At 46.7% G+C, this 19,178-nt stretch overlaps 1 protein-coding gene across 1 annotated transcript in view; it reads right to left on the bottom strand.

The window, feature by feature from the left end:
* Positions 1 to 4,716: 4,716 nt before the first annotated feature.
* KCNN3 (potassium calcium-activated channel subfamily N member 3) overlaps positions 4,717 to 19,178 on the bottom strand; it is a gene marked incomplete at both ends in the record, with an annotated part of 146,929 nt that continues 132,467 nt past the window's right edge. The window contains 3 exons of the mRNA XM_084243765.1: positions 4,717 to 5,013; positions 10,519 to 10,588; positions 11,230 to 11,357. Coding sequence (XP_084099891.1) covers positions 4,717 to 5,013; positions 10,519 to 10,588; positions 11,230 to 11,357 — 495 coding nt within the window. The remainder of the gene's footprint in view (positions 5,014 to 10,518; positions 10,589 to 11,229; positions 11,358 to 19,178) is intronic.

The following is a 19,178-nucleotide window of genomic DNA, read 5'->3' as shown; positions in this document are numbered from 1 at the left end:
AACTCCAGTTCATATTTGGGCATTTCCAGTAATAGTGTAGGAAAAAAAGATCACAGTTATTTTTTTCTCTATTTGTACATACCATTGCACTGAGTACTTTTTAATAAGCTTCTATTTCAGTAAAAAATCTACCTAGTACTTGTCTGATGGGAGTTTAGTATTAATTTCTTATCATGCAGCCTGACACACACTTTCAGGGTGAAGGCCACTCACCTATACCAGAGGCAGACACTTAATGTTGCGATCCCTGTATAATCCTGTCTTAGTGTATCAGTGATACTGTTCCCATAATGATTACTTTGGTGGCAGTAGAGAAGAAAGGGAACTGTCCAGGCGTCATCAAGCCCACAGACTGCAGGGGGAGGAAGTGGCTCATCCGTGCCTACCAGGAAACCACAAATAGCTGTCTAAGGTACTGAAACCAAATGCTGCGGAATCAACAGGGACAGCAAATTGACCACCAGCAGATCCTACATTTAAGCAACTTCCAGGGAAGCAGAATGACTGGATAGAACTAAGGACATGGTTGGGTTGTTTTGTTTTGTTTTGTTTTGTTTTCCCAAGGATTTAAAGTTAACTTCTTGGATTTAAGAAGTCAGTTAAAAAAAAAAAAAAACAGTAACCTAGTGATAGTGCAATGACTTCATAGAGTTTCAGTTGTGGCACTGTGAAGGTGGCAACACCATTTGTTCTGGGATGAAACACTGATTTTAATTTGAGTTGCACCATTGTCGAGGTACACACTGAAGCAAGAGAGAGGTCCTGGAACAATGCTAACCCCATATTTCTCCCTGGTAATTTCATTACCTCGTTGATATGTAATAATTACTTTTTGGGAACTGTTGACTGCATGCAGATGCATCATCAAAGAGTGAACTAAAGAGAGTCTATCTGGGTAATAGTAGTGATTCTATTTTTTAAATTCTATTGAATACTTGGCACTTTAAAATATTAACTATTATTTTCATCTTAAGTACAGAGAAATTGAGGTCTGAGGTTAATTGCCAAAGATGTGGATCCCAGTTTTAGAGTTTTATTTATTCTGATTCTGTATCTCTAGTTTTCCTTTTCTCCATGATTGTTCACAAGGTAATTATTGAAAATCTAAGGGGGAAAGTCTGAAACATTAAAATCATTTCTTCAATGATATTCCTTCTTGGCTTTTAATCAATAACAATAGCTTGCCCTTGCTCAGAACTTTGGATTTTACTTGCACATACATTTTCTACACCTCTTAAGCTTATGAGATTGTTATACCACTGACATCTGCTGGGGTCAGAAGTCAGTGTTGACTCCTGGCTGCACCCCTCTTAGCTCTTTTGGGTTGTATTAAGCATTTCTAGAGATGTGAAGTCATGGAGTTCCATACTATGAGAATAACGAGAGCAGATCATAAGCACTCTATGATTATCCACTAATGCTGATCACACATACGTGGCCTTTGATCCAGAGGTGCAGATCGTTTTTTGGACTTCAATCTAAGGAAGAATGAACCCTTAGTCAGGCATAATTACCACATGATGCTATGTCCTGAAATTCCACTGAGATTAGTGGTCTTAAAGTATCACAGTACATCCCTCACTTTACAGTACATGACACTATAATATGGCTTAAGTGATGAGGGGGTGGCTCTATTATTTTTAATTCAAGTGTATAGATACTTGGGGGAATATTCGAGTACTTTTACCTGCCACTGAGTGATCAGAAAGGTTATAGCGGGAGCTCTGAGTCACTGGGTCAGCATTCCAGGTGTGAGTGTACTCAATCCATTCAATACTGGAGAGAAATTACCGTAATTAATAGTTTTTATAGATAGCCAATTCTTGAGTAGGTAATTAAACCTACTCCACCATCAAACTTGAAAATAAAGAACAAGAATGTGTGATTTGAAAATGCACCTGCCCTCTTTCCCCCTCTGGACTGTGATGCTGAGGTGCAGTGGATTTATCCAAAGGATGGGCTGTAGGAAGAACACCCGGGTGAGCTCCACCCCATCTGACCCCAGCTGAAACCATTAAAGGGGGGCTATATTCGTAGGAGAATGGGCAACTTCCCCACAGAAAGCTCAAATACTAGTCCAGACAAGCAGCCTCCTGTTCACAACTGCAGGATCAACATGCAGAGCCAATCACTGGTTTCTGCTATTGCTGCTTTTTGAAGGGCAAGTGTTCTTTTGCCAAGATAAAACCATATCAGAGCTATTGCACTACCAATAGGTCAGGACACACTGCAAACGCCCATTTTTGTGTCCCAGCAAGCCAGTGGCTACTGCTACTGGAAATAACTCCAGTACCTCCCTTTACTAGTGTTGCTAGTTTGGCCTTCAGGGTTTATCTAAGTGTAAACCCGTGATAGGGTAACTGAAGAACTGTCCGTTGAAGACCACGAGGGACCAATGACAGGCTGTGCACACTCTGGTACATGAGGAGGGGCAGTGGAATCCTGAATGTCATGTATTTGAAATTAAGACTAGATGCCTATATGTGTTCCTGGGTGTGCACACACACATCATAGGCTTGCAGCAGAATGGAAAGAGTGATAGAATCAATAGTCAATCCTGATCATGTAGCGTAAACAATCAGGATTGGCACGTTGACCTCTCAGTGGTCTTCACTTTGTGAGATGGAGCTAATGCCACGTAGAAACTGCATGGTTATTTCATCTGTTTAAACATCGGCTTATATGTTCACCTGAACTGTTGGAAACAGGAAGACCATTCTTGGGACGGAAGAAAGAAAGGAAGGGGGATTTTTTCAGATAATCAATAGTTAAAAGAACAAGTAAAAACAATAGCAAGCCAACAGTAAATATGGCATCTTGGTATGCAAAATAATGAATGGAAATATTCAAAGGTGTTATCCACGTAAAAAATGAGTCCAATAAAGAGAAACAGCAGGAAAATGAGACAAAAGGTTTTTAGCAAGAGCCCAGATCTTCTTGAAAGAGCCAACTTAGTTCAAGGTCACTGGTCTTTGGGTGTGAAGTTCTTTGCCTTCTCAGAAGAAAGGCCCGGTGCTGCAGAAGAGAAGTCTCCCCAGTTAGACACTGCCTTCGGAATATGCAGACATCCTGCTGCAAGTGAAACTCAACAGGACAACTATGTGCAAATAGCAACCTTTTGTTTTGCCCTAAACAGATGAAATATTCCACACAGCGCCATTCAACTCCCTACAAGCAGAAATCACAGAGCTCAGAATGAGAAAAGGGATTGACAGCACGATGGTCTGCACATCATAAATGTGATGTGTGGTCAGATTACGGAGCGATGAAAAAATTTTGCATCCACCTGCCCTCTCCTTACAAAGCCTGTCTCCACACTGGATGTTGATATTTCTGAAGTCTCTTGGAGTTTGAGAGATAGTAGCATAGTTTTTGCACCAAGATTGACATGGCACAGTGGGAACAGGCTACTGACAAATCCACATCATCTTACCTTACCCACCAAGACCCCTAAGGGCACCTTTGTTCTCATATCTTTTGCTTTGAGTTGGTTTCAGGTCAGGTAGAAGGGGCCACACGGGCCACTCACCATCGCTTCTCCTCCCAGCTTAGTGGCTCTTGGGGGAGACACTTGAACCCTGTGCAGTCCTTACATTTGGGACTGGAACCTGTAGCTGGACACACACAACTGAGCAAATCCCCAGACAATACTATTCACTCAGGTGTCCCTGGGTTGCACAAGGGCACAGACCCTGCCCCTCCCTCACATACAGCCACCTGGTCAGGTGCTCCATTGGAACACAGCTCATTTGGCGCTAAGAAGAGAACTGCAGGAGTGATTATTCTCAGAAGGCTGCTTATCCCTCCAGGACGCCAATGGTTTTGGCTTGGCATCTGTCTCAAGCCAAGCATGGTGCACAGCCAGGGCAAGGCAACCTGTACTGTGTTTGAAGGGACCTGCATCTTCCATGAAACTCAGAACGCAGCCAGCCCACGTGTGGGTTCCAGCCAACTCCACACACATCTCGAGAACACCTATGCTGAGCAGGGTGAGGGGCCAGGCCCCTTTCTATTTGGGTCAAGACCTGGGTTGACTGGGATGTGTGTGTGTGTGTGTGTGTGTGTGTGTGTGTGTGTCTGCTCGCACACTGGCGAATACACGGGTTAATATGGGTATTAATATTGGATGGAAAATTTAGCTTTTTATTTATCTCTCTTTCAGTTTAAATTACACTTCCTAACTATCAGGTATGGGAGGAAAGAAAGTGTTTGGCAAGTTGTGGGCACCTCTTCTTTGCTTTTGTCACTCAGGGACTTTCTTAGACAAAAGGAAAGGAGAGGGGCGTGTTCCCGGACCTCAGGGGTGAGGAACCCATCTCCCAAGCCTGACACCCCCCCACCCATGGGACCCCTTCTGGGCTGACATCGCTGTTGGCTGCTTCAGTGCATCTGACCCCCCACCCCACCCCCCCATGAAGACCTGAGATTGAGCGTGGATTTCTGTTCTCCACCAGCTCTGCAGCAAGGGCCCTGCCAGAGGCGACGCTTCCTGTCATCTCCTCTTCCCGCTCCCAAGTAGAGGCACCTAAACAGAGATTAGATTTCTGGTTTCAAGGCATATCGAACCAAGCACACTGAGTGAACACGAATTAATTAACGTGGTCTCTCTTCCTTCTGTCCCCTGGTCTGAATGTTCCTTGATGGCAAAGTGACCAGGAGAAAGTTGATTTGCATCTTAAGACCTATGGGTAATGCTTCTGGAGTGGGGAGTTTTATTTAGCAACTGCTTGAACTTGTGTATGGGGTGGGGAAGGAGGTGGAGCTGACCCCAATTGGGCTGTCGGAGAGTGGGGTGTGGGTGGTGCCCACCGCCACACTGACGCCCCGGGCCTCGATGATGGCAGACAGGAGCTGCTGCTGCTGCTGGCGCAGGGTCTCGGCGACGAGCAGGGGCAGGGAGTTGAAGCTGGCAGTGAGGTGCTCCAGCTTGGACTCCAGGCTACCGATTTGCTTCTCCAGGTCTTCGCTCCTGTCGTTGAGTTCTGTGATTAAGTCATACATGACGTTCTGCATCTGTGTAGACAGACAAGGCATCACAAGGAATGCGCAACAGGCAGAGTGAGACAGGCCACCGAGTTACAACGGGAGCAATTCCCACACCAGCCAGCTCTGCTCTCCTTCAGGAGGGAGAAACTGCCTTCCTGAAGACATGGAGCCTCAAATGGGCATAACCTTTTTTTTTTTTTCTCACTACAAAAGTAATGCATATCATTAGAAAAATATTTTAGAAAATATGTAGAATGGAAAAGCAGCAGCACTTTTTACTTAAATGGAACGAGTCACTAGACCATCCTCAAGTTCTTACTCCTGCAGCCTCAGCTCAGGCAGCTGCTGGACTCTAATGATGAAAGAGAAGGCACGTGGTGGGAAATGGACACTGCCCCCCTGGGGTAGGCCAGGGTTCAAGTACAAGTCTGCAGTTCACTAATAATGCACCCTCCCTCAGGTCCCCGGCCTCTCTGAGCTTCGGTCTCCTTACAAACTAGGAGTGAATTATAACCACGCATGGTTATGAAGTTACTGGCCCCTTCCCCCGTCAGCACAGTGCTAGCTTGTACAAGGCAGTCAGGGATGCAGCCTAATAAGCTGCTCGCTGAGGTCAAGCCCCTCCCCTGCCTGCTCCAAGAGGAGGTACGCTGTCTCAATTTGGATTAACCTGACCAGTCCACCTCCCATGTTCCCCTCAGTTGTCTGAGGCCCTTGTCTATCACATCACAGCTCACACTCTCCCTCTGCCCCATCCTGCTCCCTCACTCCCTGACGGCAACCCAGACCCCAATAAACCTCCTGCACCAGTGCTGTCTCCCAGTGCTCCAGGGGCCCACCCTATCAGTGCTTCTCTCATATAGCTCTCAGCCAGTACCCTGGCCTCCCTGGACAATACTTTTCAGTAAATCCCCTCTCACATCCTGCTTAACAGGACACTTGTCCCCACCCATCCCGATCCCACTAACCCTGCTCAACTTTTCCTTTTATTCATTCCACGTTCAAACACACTGGACACTTTGCCATTTCTTCTGCTTATTGTAGTTGTCTGTCATGGCCCACTGGAAGGTGAGCTCCTTGAGGGCAGGACCTCGGCTTTTGTGTTCACTGATCCATCCCAAGGGCAAAAAATAGGGTCTGGCACATAGAAGATGCTCAACCAACATTTTGAGATGAGATGCTCAACTAACTACTAACTAGTATCTTGATGATGAGTGTCCACACACACACTTGCTTAGCAGAGGACTCTGTGTTCATGATTGGCATTAAAAGATGTTGGTAGAACAAATGAGCAAAATATGGGCACAGGTAAAAACCACTATCCCTTCCATCCTTTGGCCCAGGTAGGAGTTTTGCTGATGGTGGGAAAGGTCTTTTTTGCCACAAATTATTTCCATATATCTAGATGGTTTCTCAGAGAGACCCATATGTCTAGATGGTTTAGATGGTTCTAGCGAGACCTGAGTGACTGAAGAAAAGACTTCTAAGGGGCTCAGCACAAGGCACGGCTCCTTAGAACAGGTGCCCCATACTGATTTTGTGAATGAACTTGAAGGAGGTCATGAGAGCAGGGGAGCAAATATGGGATGTGCTCAGGGAATGGAAATAAAATAATATTTAAACATAATAAACTTGCCTTCTGAAAGTTTAGTCATAAAACTAGGTCAAAAGAGAGCTGAATAGAGGGAGCTCGTGCCAAATGAACCTTTTTCCTTCCTAAGTCTTCTTTGCCAGTGTTTCCTGTCTCCATGAGAGGCACTGCCATTCACTCCATGGTCCCAACCAGAAACTGAGGTGTCCGCCTATCCCTCACCCCTCACATGTCACCCACATGAATTCCTCTCAACCCCACCTATAAATATCCCTCAATTGCAATTCACTGAATTACAACTAAACCACTTGAGTTCCAGCCAGGACCATCGAGCAGGCTCCGAAGCGCTCAGTATCTACATCCCATGGTTCCGACTCCACTCTTATCAGGCAAGTTTCTGATTATAATTTGGCTTCCTGGGTTGGTCTGCAGTCCTCATCTACGTGACAGCCACACTTCTGCCCGAAAATTAACATGTGACATCAGACTAAGGAGAAGGTCGTCATGCTCTGGCATTAGGAGTGAGCTTCCTGAGGCTGCAGCACCCCACCCTAACCACTTTCACTCTTGGGAGTTCTGGCCATGTGCCAGTGACACACTGATCCTATTTCACCTGAGTCAAGTTACTCCAGGAAGATGCAAAATTCCTGGGCGCTCCAGGACCAAGAAGTAGGAAATAAGGTGAGGAAAAGAAAAAACGAGGAATAAAGGAAGGTGGCAACAATATGAGAAGCTGGAGGGGAACCGGGAAAAAGGGGGGATGAAAGGGTGGCTGATCCCTTCCCAGCTGGTGAAAGGCACGTGAGGAAACCCTCTAGGGCAGCAGAAGAGCCGCAAAGAGGCGGAATGAGGCAGCCCAGCTGTTCAAGATCCCCTGGAGGAGAGGGTGACTTCCCAAGTAAAAGTGCATCTTTCATCCATTAAAATTCACTGAACCTCCTCAGGTGCACCTTCTTCCTGGGGTTTGTGGACATACCACAAACTTATCCGACTGAGCCCAGACCCCTGGGTCTCAGCCAACGTTGTCACTCGCCAACGGCCTGACTTGGGACAGTCACTTTGTCCCTTGGCATCTTGGTTTCCTCATCTATGTTCACCATCAGAACTACATTTGCAACACCTTCATAGTTTACAAAGCATTGTCACAGGTATTTTATTTGATGACTTGAACCTTAGATGTTAGAAATGCTTTTTAACCTAAATTGAAGAAGATGAAGCTAGCAAAGAGTTCCAACCCTCCCCTCTGATCTGTAAGAGAGCTGGTCAAGACAGAAAGTAATATTTGGAAGCCACATGCCATTTTCCTAATCTAGAGAGGTCCTAAGGACTTGGGGAGGGTGAGTTGGGGGTGGGGTGAAGCACAGACAGAAAAGACATGTTATTGTCAGCCTGATCTGTCGCTTGCTGCCAGGGTGCCAGGGGGAATGTGGACCAATGTGAAATATGGTAAGCAACTGCCAGGACCTTGGGTGAGCCTCCTGGAGGAAAAGACAAAGACTGGCTGGACATCAGATACCCCAGGTCTGACACCACTGCCTTCCCAAGGAAGTCCTGATTGACACTCCCTCCACACCCCTTCTTTCCAGGCAATTTGTTCCCTGATCACTAAAGGCTTCGTTCCTCCACCCAACTCACATGAGCCTCTTACACTTCAGTGAGTCTTTACCCCAGTCTGCTCTGTGCTGGGTCTCATCTCAGTGACAGGCGGGGTGGTGCTAAAGAAAGGCAGGCCTGAAGGTTTGGTTTGCCTGAAATTCCCAGAGCGTCAGCCAGTGTGGCAAGTCAGCTGAGCGGTGAGGTGGGAAACACCGCCGCTCATAGAAGAAAGATCTCGAGGCATCTTTTTTGGCCGTTCCTGAGCTTCTCAGGGTGGGCCTCCCCCCACTTCTCTGGATCACAGCTGATTGGTCCAAGGCTGGACACGTGACCCTTAACTGGTCAATCTCTTCATCTTTTCTGAGAATTTAGAATTAAGACCAATAGGAGGACAATTGCCTTTGCCTGTGCCTAGAACTGGCACATGGGGCTCTGGATAGGGGCCCGCCACAGAGACAGGAGGTACAGACAGCTGTCCAGACAGCGAGAAAGACAGGGAGGCTGAAGCACACACTTGAACAGAAAGAGATAAATGAGATGGTGAGCAAATACTTCGTAGGTGTGGGCTCCCAATGTTTAGTTCTAGTTAGTTCTTTCCTACAGTCTGGCCATGTACCTGCTTCAAGGTTCTGCCTGGAATGAGACTCCCTTCTATCCTCATAATAAATGCCCCCATTTTAAAATCTACTGTCAATCGATTTCTGACCCTGGGTTCTGATGCCGGAACCCAAGAGTGTTAATCAACATACCTAAGACCCCGGGGGATTCTCTCCTGCCCTCAAGCAGTCCCCTCACCCATCCCACCTGCAGGATCACGGGAGACCTCAACCCCTCCTCCAAGATCACTCAGCCTGCGGGCTTGTACCCACCTGCAGAGGCCACCCATTCCAGCCTGAAGTCCTCCCAGGCTAGGGGCCTTTACTTTGGCGTGATCCCTTCCCTGGACGAGGTGCCTGCACACAACCTAACAGCTTCACTGTTTCTGATGGCTCCCTCTTTTCAAAGGGTGTTTAATTTGCCTGAGGGAGTTTCTCTTTCTTGCCCAGGGAACATGTTCCATTATGATATTTGAAATCTGTTGGAATGTTCTGGCAACCTGGCGTTGCCAGTACACTTGATATACAATTTCTATGAAAAGGCTGTGAGGAGCAGGCCTGAGAAGAAGGCGCCTTTCTTCATGGTGCCCATACTTGGCCCTGTGTGCCATGCAGACTTCCTGCCTTCACTCAGTGACTTGCAAGAGCAGTGAGCGTCTTCCCATGTTTATGGCAGAGATGCAGGGTGACAGTGTGATGTCAAGTCCCAGAGTTCTCAAAGGAGGACTCTCTTTCTTGGCATCTCATTGTAGGTTGTCTGCCTATTGAGAAGTAAAGAAACGCACCCACCACCACCAATGCACTGCCAGAAAGCCTGGGTGGTAAGAATTGAAAGATGGAGGGAAAAGAATGTCTAATTATAACAGCAAACTGCAGGATCTTTCTGGGTGGGAACTAGGCAACGCCGTCGCCATCATCACAATTCAGTCCTTGTCAGCGGGCTTTACCCCTGTGAACAGACTCTAGCTCATCCCCAGGAAGTCCTCAGAAGACAGCGAGGAAAGCAACATACTACAAAGATTTAGTAGGTCGGCTCATTAATTCCAAGCCAAGACAAACCTGAGCGACTGAATTGAAGAAACAAATGTCAGCCCCAGTAAGACAAATACAATATGATTCTACTTATCTGAGGAGCCTGGAGCAGTCAGATTCATAGAGACAGAAAGTAGGATGGTGGTTGCCAGGAGATGGGGGGAGGATGGAAGGTAAAAGCTAGAGTCAGAGCCTCTAAGGACTCAAGTTCTAACACACACACACACACACACACACGCATGCACGCACGCACGCGTGCGCGCGCACACACACACACACCCCATTAAAACTCAAAGCAGAACAAAGCAGTTATTGTTTCACGGGCACACAGTTCCAAGTCAGCAGATGAGGAGAGTTCTGGAGATGGATGGTGGTGATGTTTGCACAGTAACATGAATGTACTTAATGCCACTTAAAAACCGTGCCAATGGGAAATGTTGTTATATTTTACCACCACTAAAAATATTAATTGAAAAGAAGGAAATCAACTAAAAAAGAAAAGAAACAAATGTCAGGTTTTAAAAGACAGCAAGCCACACTAGTAGACTGCAAATGTCAAGCATCTGAACCTTGATTCTTTTTTAGGAGAAACTGTCCTTAGCTTTCCTGGTCCTGCAATGCAATTTGAAGATAACAAGGTCTTTGCAGTCACGCCCGAGATGTCTAAATGCCAGTGTCTGAGGACCCTTTGGGACGTCTTTGGACTTTGCCACTCACCTTGGAAAGGTCCACCAGGGTGTTGGCTTGGTCACTCAGCTTCCTCTGCTCCATCTTGACACTCCTTAGTCTGTGGGAAAGAGTTGCCACAGCCACACCCTTCAAATATGTGTTAAGGTTTGGCCCCAGGAGCCAATTCCACATCTACTGCCATCCATTTTGATTTTGGAACCTAACACAGGGACCTTGAATGTGGGGGACAACTGAGCAGCATCAAGTGCTGCCAGGCCCCCAAGTTTCATCCTCATGCATACTTACCTTCCGTCACTTCAGCTACTCTCGGATCATCTCCCTGCTTCTATGTCTGTGCCTTCCACCTCCAGTGCCCTGTTCTCCGCCTCCACGGTCTCCCCAAGTCTCAGGTAAGAATAAATGTTTCCATCCTCTGCTTTTCTGCTATACTTTTAATACCTCTCTTATTAAGAAAGCACTAACCACCATTTGTTCTGCTTTGAGTTGGGATGTGGGGAGGGAGGGGGTGTGCAGAATGTAAGTCCGTAGAGGCTCTGACTCTAGCTTTTACCTTCCATGGCAGCCTGGAAGTGGCAAGAGCAATAAACAAATAAACACACTGATCTGGGTCTGGTTCACCATCCTGAGTGTGCTGAGTGGAGCAGAATGTGCCTCCTGAGTGTACAGGGAGACCCTGAGAGCTGCGGGGTCCCTCCACCCCCATTTGGGCATCTGGTGCTGAGCAGCCAGAATACTCACTGGTGGATAGCCTGGAGAAACTTCCTTTGGTGCTTCCTGACTTTAGCGTGGTCAATCTTCTTTAGCAGCTTTGTGTGTTTATAGATTAGCCACGTTTCCCGAAGGACATTGGCTGCAGCATTCTTGATCTAAGGGAAAATAAACAAAGCAGGTCACAATCATGTTCCTTTTCTCAGGTTGACAGATGTTTTTTGGTGTGCTGATACAGTCGACCTTATAAGGAAACCATTGTGTCATCATCTAGTTCTTTAATCAAATCATGAACTCTAGAAAGGATGACTAAAATTCATCCCTTGTTAATCCAGGCCTGGACATAACAGGCTGGAGCCAAAGTTGAGGGGTATTTCTTGTTTCTTTCTTAATTATTTCAGGGCTGCCTCTCGACTGCTGCTGCGGATGCTATATTTAGACAGGCTTATCACCCAGACCCGGAGGCCTGGGGCAGCCTTTGAATACATAAATATATACGGTTCCTGCCCTTGCCTGCATAGTTCCTCGCTCTCCCCGAGACTTTGTCAAGTGCGCATGACACATTTCTTGGATTCAAAGAGTAAACAGATTTTCTATCAGCTGGAGATTTTAAAAGTCCTCTTTGAGGAAATGTCTCTCCTACCGGATGGAAGCACAGGTCTCAACAAGTCCAGTGTTTCCTTCCCCAAATGGACAAACAACACTGATACTTTGGTAATTCCACATGTAAACGTAATTGGCATATTGAGACAATTTCTAAGCAGTGCCTGAAAATCGGGACAATATTTAGGTGTGAAACCAGAGCTGCGTCGTTTCCAGGGCTGGCTTCTTCGCCGTGAGCGGGGATCACACGTTTCCACATGCAACGCTATCATCTGTTGACATGGAAACCACTGATATCACCCAGCTCACGGCTGAGCTGAGACATATCAATGGTTTCCAGATGGCAGGGGACAAAGTTTTAATCCAAACACAGACATCTTCAGCAATTAGTAACGAGAGCAAAAGGAAACATTTCTTATTAAGCACAGTTAAACAGATTTTTGATTAACCGGTCCCACTTCTGTCAGCCATGCAAATTGGCACAGGCCCACAGGCCCCAGGCCTGGGAGTAAGTAGGCCAGCCTAGTAGAAATCGGGTTACTGGCCAGAAAGCATTTTAATAAAATGGGAGCACACAGGCCTGCTTCTTCAGACTGACACCAACAGATGGGACTTTGTTAAAATGCTGAGACGTGTGGGAAGGCCAAGGAAACATTGTTTTGCAGGCTGATAACTTTTGTGTGTGTATGTTTTAAAGATTTATTACTAAGGCTAGATTGTATTTTTTTCATTGGCATTGAAGGGATGTTTTTAAAAGAACAGCTAAGTCTTCTCAGAAATGTCTAAGTGACATAAATATTGCTTTTTTGTGCAGTAAAAATCCACTGTGAATATGGTTTTAAGTGACTTAATTGCCCACCTCTGGTACTTTCTTGACTGAAAGGAAGCAGGTGGTAGTAAATAGCAGCTGGAAATGGTACATGTCCAGGTGAAGCGGGGGAAGCAGAGAAGAGGTGGTCCCTGGGGGTCTGTCCAGGGCCTGGCATGAACAGAGGCCTTCTAGCAAAAGAAGCAGCACCAAAGGGAAGCCTCTCTCTGGGCAGTGTGAATACTGCTGAGAGCCTTTGTAAGGAGAGGGAAGCTGACATGTGATTTCCTCAGTTTCCCTGGTGTCCCTCCTCCACGGAAGCCTCACAGAGAAACAGGAGGGGAGAGCCTGCCCCTGTGTTCAGAATCATGAGCAGAGTCCCAGTTTCCAGAGTCTCCTCTTTGGAATACTGGTATTCCCACCTGGCGTGCCACTGATGGACCCATGACAGCTATCTGTAGGTTGGTGTGGAACAAACCTTCAACATTAGAAAGCCTATGAATGAATCTTTGTTCCACTAGTGATCAAGGAGTTTAGGAATAAATGCTTAATTATCTATAAGATGGGAAAAATAAATCCTTCCCCAAGAGGTTGTTTACGAGGCCCAAAGGAGGTGATGATGATGGTGCTGACGGTGTGTCGGTACCGGCTGATACTTAGCAGGTGCAGGTACACGTGTGAGCAGACATCACATATGTGAACTCAGTGAACCCTCACAGCAACACTGGGACTAGCCCAATTTTACTGAGGAAGAAGCCAAGACACAGATGAAGACTGTAGATGGCAAATGGAGTCGATGTGGATGTAAGTAAACTATACAATTGATTATTATCATCTAACCCAGACCCCCTTTAAAAACTACAGCAAACAGGGCCTCCCCGGTGGCGCAGCGGTTGAGCGCTGGGTTGCGAAGCTGCCCGTGGCCTCTGAGGCGCCGGTTCGATCCCCAGCTGCTCCCCGGCCACCAGAGGAGGGTCCCACATGGCGCGCAGACCTCTCCTGCCGCCCGCTGCTCCCCTCAGCAGTGTACTTCGGTCCTTCTGCCTGCTCTGCTCCCCGCTCTGGCTCTGGTGAATTCTCTCACCCTCCCGCGCTTCTGACTGTACCCAGTGCTTGTATAAACAAAACAAACAAATAAATAAATAAAACATGCCTCTATAAAAAATAAAATAAAATAAATTTAAAAAAAATTAAAAAAAAATAAAAACTACAGCAAACAGCTTCCGATATAGGGTATGAGGGCCAGAACCACACAAATGGCTTATGGCACAGTTAAAACAAGAACCAGGTCCACGGAGAGAAAAAGGTTTCCATGTGGTCTGAAGAAAGACCTGACTAGACGTCACCTCTGCACAAACAAAATTATTTCCTGTTTTCCAGTCAAGGAGTTGGAAAAGACATTCGATTTTTTTTTTTTTAATCGGCATGGCCCTCACTCAGCATATGAGAGAACAGGGAGTCCAGGTCTGCTGCTGAACTTCAGCCCACATGGAAGCCCTGGGCAGCTGAGAAAGGTAGTCATCACCTCACTTTATGGGTCTGAACAGAAGGCCCCTGAGTCCCTGGGAAAGTGAGGTTAAATGCAAGCTTTGGTGCTGACTCTGAAATTAATTGCCAGCAAACAGCCTGGCACAAAGCTAAGTAGATCAATATCTGCAAGAGAAAAAGAAATAGGCTTTTAACTGCACTGTGCTTTCCCAGGTCGACAGTAAATGCTATTGTGACCAGGTTCTCCCTCCAATTCACTGGGCTGATTGCTCTGCGCATCGCTTGGGTGGGGGCAGTGGACGTCATGTGTCCTTCTTGGGACATGTTGAATTAGGTGCCCTCTGAGCTCTCCTGGCGGGCAGGGCACCTAAAGGGTGCTGGGGCTGTCAAGAAACTGGGAAGGATAAGGGATGTGCAAGGTTGGCCTCCGTCAGATGGGTGAGGGGTGGTCAGAAGAAGGTGGCATGTGCACAGAAGGCTGGCTGCTCTGCTCCAAACCCAGAAAGCACAAAAATTGGTATGCTTTCCCTCTGTGGGGCCAGAAAGGCTCATGCTTAGGGAGAACTCTAAGATTAACTGGCCTGGCCAGTAAGTCATCCAGCTAAGATCCTGCAAATAATGCCTGGGAGCTGGCATTTACTGAGCACTTACTGTGTGCCAGGTTCTGTGCTAAGCACTTTGTGTTTACATTATTCCTTAATCCTCAGCGAAAACTGAGGCAATGGAATTATTATCTTCCATCTTGGACCAGTTATTGAACCTGAGATGCAATTTTTTAATTTACTCTTTCAAAAAAAAAAACAACACACACACAACATTCAATAAGCCCCTCTGATGGGGCAGACACAGTTCTGAGATGGGAGAAAATTGTGATGAGCAACCCGAACACTCCCACCCTCATGGAGTTTATGATCTTGTAGGGACAGGACAGGAATAAGTGCCGCAGAGAAAAATACATTGTGGTGGGGAATCAACGAGTGATGCAAGTGTTACTGCCTGAGAAATGGGGTTGTTGTGTGGATTGCGGGGTTGAGGGGTATATGCATAAACACTAGGCGTAGAGCCAGCCACAGTGAGCTTCAATACACGGCTGTGAATATTCTCAATCTCCCCAGTGCCTCAATAAATGTCAACTTCTTTCCCTCTCCCCAGCAAAAGAAAAGATAAAACAGAACATGTATGTTTGTTCTTTGTGCTCTTGGACGTATCACCCACATCAATGGTTTGCTTTTGGGCCCTCTCTGCCAGGGTGACCTGCCACTCAGTATAACAGGTCTATGGGGTGCAGAGGGCACTTCTGTCCTCCCCATCCTCCAGCAGCCACGGAGAGCCTGTGTGGGAATTCCAGAAGCCCCACTAGTGGATCCCCCTGAAAGAAATCATCGGTATGCCCATGATGCACCAAGGATTCTTTTCAGGGAAGAGGTTTTCTACCTGGAGCTTAGAACAGGGAAGCAGGGAGGGAGGAAGGCACATCAGACCCGGCAAGCGGCTGATTTCGATGAACTGGGGCCTGATAAACATCACAGTCTGAGAACCCACAGCCCAGCCATGCCCCCAGACATTTGACTGAAGGCGTCCATGACCCACAGGGGTGTCCCCTCCTCCCCTCTGCCAACCCTCTCTCACTTCCACAGACTTTCTGTGGGCTCCCTCAGCCTCCATCCCTTTCTTGACCCTGCTTTAGCCTCTCACCTTCCTTCCCCCACCCTAGTCCATACTCCCTGTTCAGGCTTTTCTTCTGCCTGGCCTCGCACTGAACACTTAGAACGGAGACGCCAGACTCTGGTTGGCAGGAGTCTGGGGCAGGGAATGAAGGAGGATATAGTTCTGTGGTTCAAAGTTGGAGTTTGAAGCTCTTTCCCCATAGCAACATGGTAGTGAATGGAGTTAATTCTGTAAAGCTATTAGGCAATGCTCAGCTAGTCTGGAGAGAACCTGGCTTTCTTCTTCAGCAGGCTTGGTCCCTAACCACCATGCCAAGTTCCAAAGAGCTCTGGAAAACCCACTGGGCTATGGCTAGAGAGCTGCCTGCCAGACACCCGACTGCAACCCTGGCTGGGACCCAGCTGGTCGCACATGGCTGGGCCACCCTTGCCTTACTGATCTCTGGGGTGCAGCAGCGCACCCCTCAGGGTCCTTCCAGCTCACTTGCTTAACATTTCTATGATTGTTGTTAATGGAAAACCAGACCCAAACTGGCTGGGAAAGACCCTTTGTGAGTAATATAGTTTACACTCTCCATCCAGGGAGAATTTGCATTCCTGATAACTGCTCAGTCGATTATCTGATACATTTTAAAGCGAGAAGGCTTGTTCTGGGAGTCCAGTGTGGGGTCGACCAGCCGTCAGTCCTTTAGAGTCAGTCTAGAGGCCTTTAACCAGAGGCCTTCAGCCTCCAGTATAACAGTGAGGACCATTGTCTTTTCCTATAAAATAACCTCACTATGAGTAAATCTTTAAATTTGCTTGCTATAATTTTTTTATTCCCAGCAGGATTGTGATAAAACTTTGACTCATGCTCATAACTAAAGAAATATTTTCTTTGCATCGTTCAGGGTGTATGTGGTGGGCGGGGAGGGAGGTCATTAAAAGTGCTTGAGCAGGTTGGAGGCATGTTCAGAGCTAAGAAGATCCATGGGAAGCAAAGTGCCACAGGTCAGGGCTAAGGGAGGCCCATGAGAAGAAAAGGCAGATGCAGCTGTCACCTTGCAAGGCGTGGAAGGGGTGAGGGGTGGAAGGCTGGAGGAAGCCACCTATGTGGACAGTCAAGGCCAGGGTAAGGTGGAAGCAGGCTCAGAAACTGCTGGGACCCCTGTGAGGTCCAGGGTGCAGAGGGGTCAGAGATGCTACAAAGTTTTCAGGCCTGGAGGCTGGCACAGAGATGCCATTAGCTGACGAGAGAAGTCAGGAGAAGGCGTTAGTTTAGAAGAAATGGGATTGGCTTCGGTTTGACTTATTGATGTCATGGGAAATTAGACTTGGATGAAGAATTTGGGGCAAGAACCCCAGTGGCAAGGATGAGGGGACACAGTCCTCAGCCAGCGGCACACACTGGGGCAATCAAATGTTTGATTTGGAGAGAGGACGCGGCAAACAGTATCTCCTGTCCACACTGCCTCTGAAGCCAACTGTGTCGGGGCAGCCTACCTTGCCTTGCAGAAAGAAGAGGCAGAAGGTATGAGGAAAGGGGCCATCTCTTATCCATTGTGGTGGCCCCAAAACCCACAGTGTCGTCTGGCAGGCAGATGACCCCTGCAATGGGGATGTGGAGTGTTGGGGGATGCGCAGTGTTTCAGTGAAGATGGGGACCTGGTATCTTTTCCAGTCTCTCCATGTGTCATTTACATATATATTATCTAGTAGCCGAGAGGTTAGCAAAAAAAATTATAATTATAGAATAACAATGGCAGTAACACTGGAAAGGCGTGTGGGAAGGTCTGATTGCATTAAATACAGAAATGACATTGCCAGCAGGGATGACAAGTTATACAAGTGAAAGAAGAAAAGCCATAGGGTTCAGAAAAACCAGCAACTGAGCTCTTATGTGTGCTGTCGGGCTCCCCCCACCCCAAAATAAATAAATAGTGTGACTCTAATGGTAAAGGATAAGCTGGATCCTTTACAGCAACACAGGGAGGATGAGAGAACACTAGAACCATTTGAAGAGTTTTATGATTCATAGGTTATAGTTCCTCTTCTTTGTTTTTTGCTTAGAAGTTTGAAGAATTAAGTTTGCATGTATTTGTAAGAGATTGCTTTTTTATCTACTAAATCTACTAATTGTACTCTCCTGAGAGGTTTGCAATTACTCCACAATCATCTGCACTCTGAGAATTCACTGAGACCTTAAAGTAGACTGAGCCTAGCATCTCTGACCAAGGAGCCACCCCAGCTGGCTATTTTTGGAGGGAGAGAGTGGGTATCTAGGGGTAGGAAGGTGGGCTGCTCAGAGCTTCAGGGCAAGGTGAGCTGAAGCCAGAGCAGGCCAGCAGGCAGCCAGTCCCCTGCCAATCAAATTATATAAAAGAACCTTTGCGAGTTCTGGTCCTGCCAGCTTTGAAAATCCCCTCTCTGCAAGAACCATGGCTTTTGTGTTGTTTGTTTCTCTGGGAAAACATATTAAACAGTAAAGGGACATTTCAACAGATTTCAGTGTTCTCAGAAAAGTGAGATGTTATTCGATTACAAAGGTGCCTTCCACTCATGGGTGAGCAATAAATATTTGTTGATTTGATTTTTAGTCCTACATTTCAAAAAGTAAGTGGACTTAAGGAAGATTTTAGAGAATCATTTTTGAGAAACTGAAATTAGCAACCACAATCTCATCTCCTTCTACAATTATATTACAGAAAAAAACGTTTATTTTCCTGTCGTATGAGGGAACCGGCTTTCCTTGCCTTTATTTTCCTCTAGAGCCTGATTTACAGAATGAAAAATGGCGAGGACAAAGGAAGAACATGAAATGTAACATATATCCTTGGTTTTCAAAACAGCCAGAATAAACAGAGAGATGTTAATGTCTGCTCCAGGGAAATAGTTTCTGGAAGGTTTCAGAGCAACACTCTCTGACCCCTCACTTCTGCACTGAATTATTTCAGGAGAAGAGGTGCAACCATGATAACTTGTAACCTGATAACTTGTAACTTGCTCAGTCTGAGCATGACTTTTGCATGTGCTTTAGGGGACTAGAGGAGGGTAACTAACTGGGTTCTAGGGTGCTGGGTGAAACTCATTGGGCCTCCCTATGGGCACAACCTTTGAGCCTGCCATCATGTGCCACCAACCGTGTTTTCTTTTTTGCAACAGAGAGTTCAGGGCCACAAAGTACCAGACACCACCATCTGTATGTCAACAACACAAGCACGTTTGCCTGTACCCGTTCCTTTTGACATGTGTGGAGGCCCTTTAAAGAAGTCAATAAATGTAACCAAAGACCAAACAATCAAACACCATAAATAATTCTGCTGAGAAACTGGAGAGGCTTTGGCAACTGCACATTCTCCCACTGCCTTCCCTAAGAGCGCTCTTTCTCTTTTTCTCTTTCTTTGTTCTCTCCCAGTCTTTGTCTCTATTTCTAA

Source organism: Talpa europaea, assembly GCF_964194135.1.
Source record: "Talpa europaea genome assembly, chromosome: 9".
Lineage (NCBI taxonomy): Eukaryota > Metazoa > Chordata > Mammalia > Eulipotyphla > Talpidae > Talpa > Talpa europaea.
This window is presented reverse-complemented; position numbering and strand designations above follow the sequence as displayed.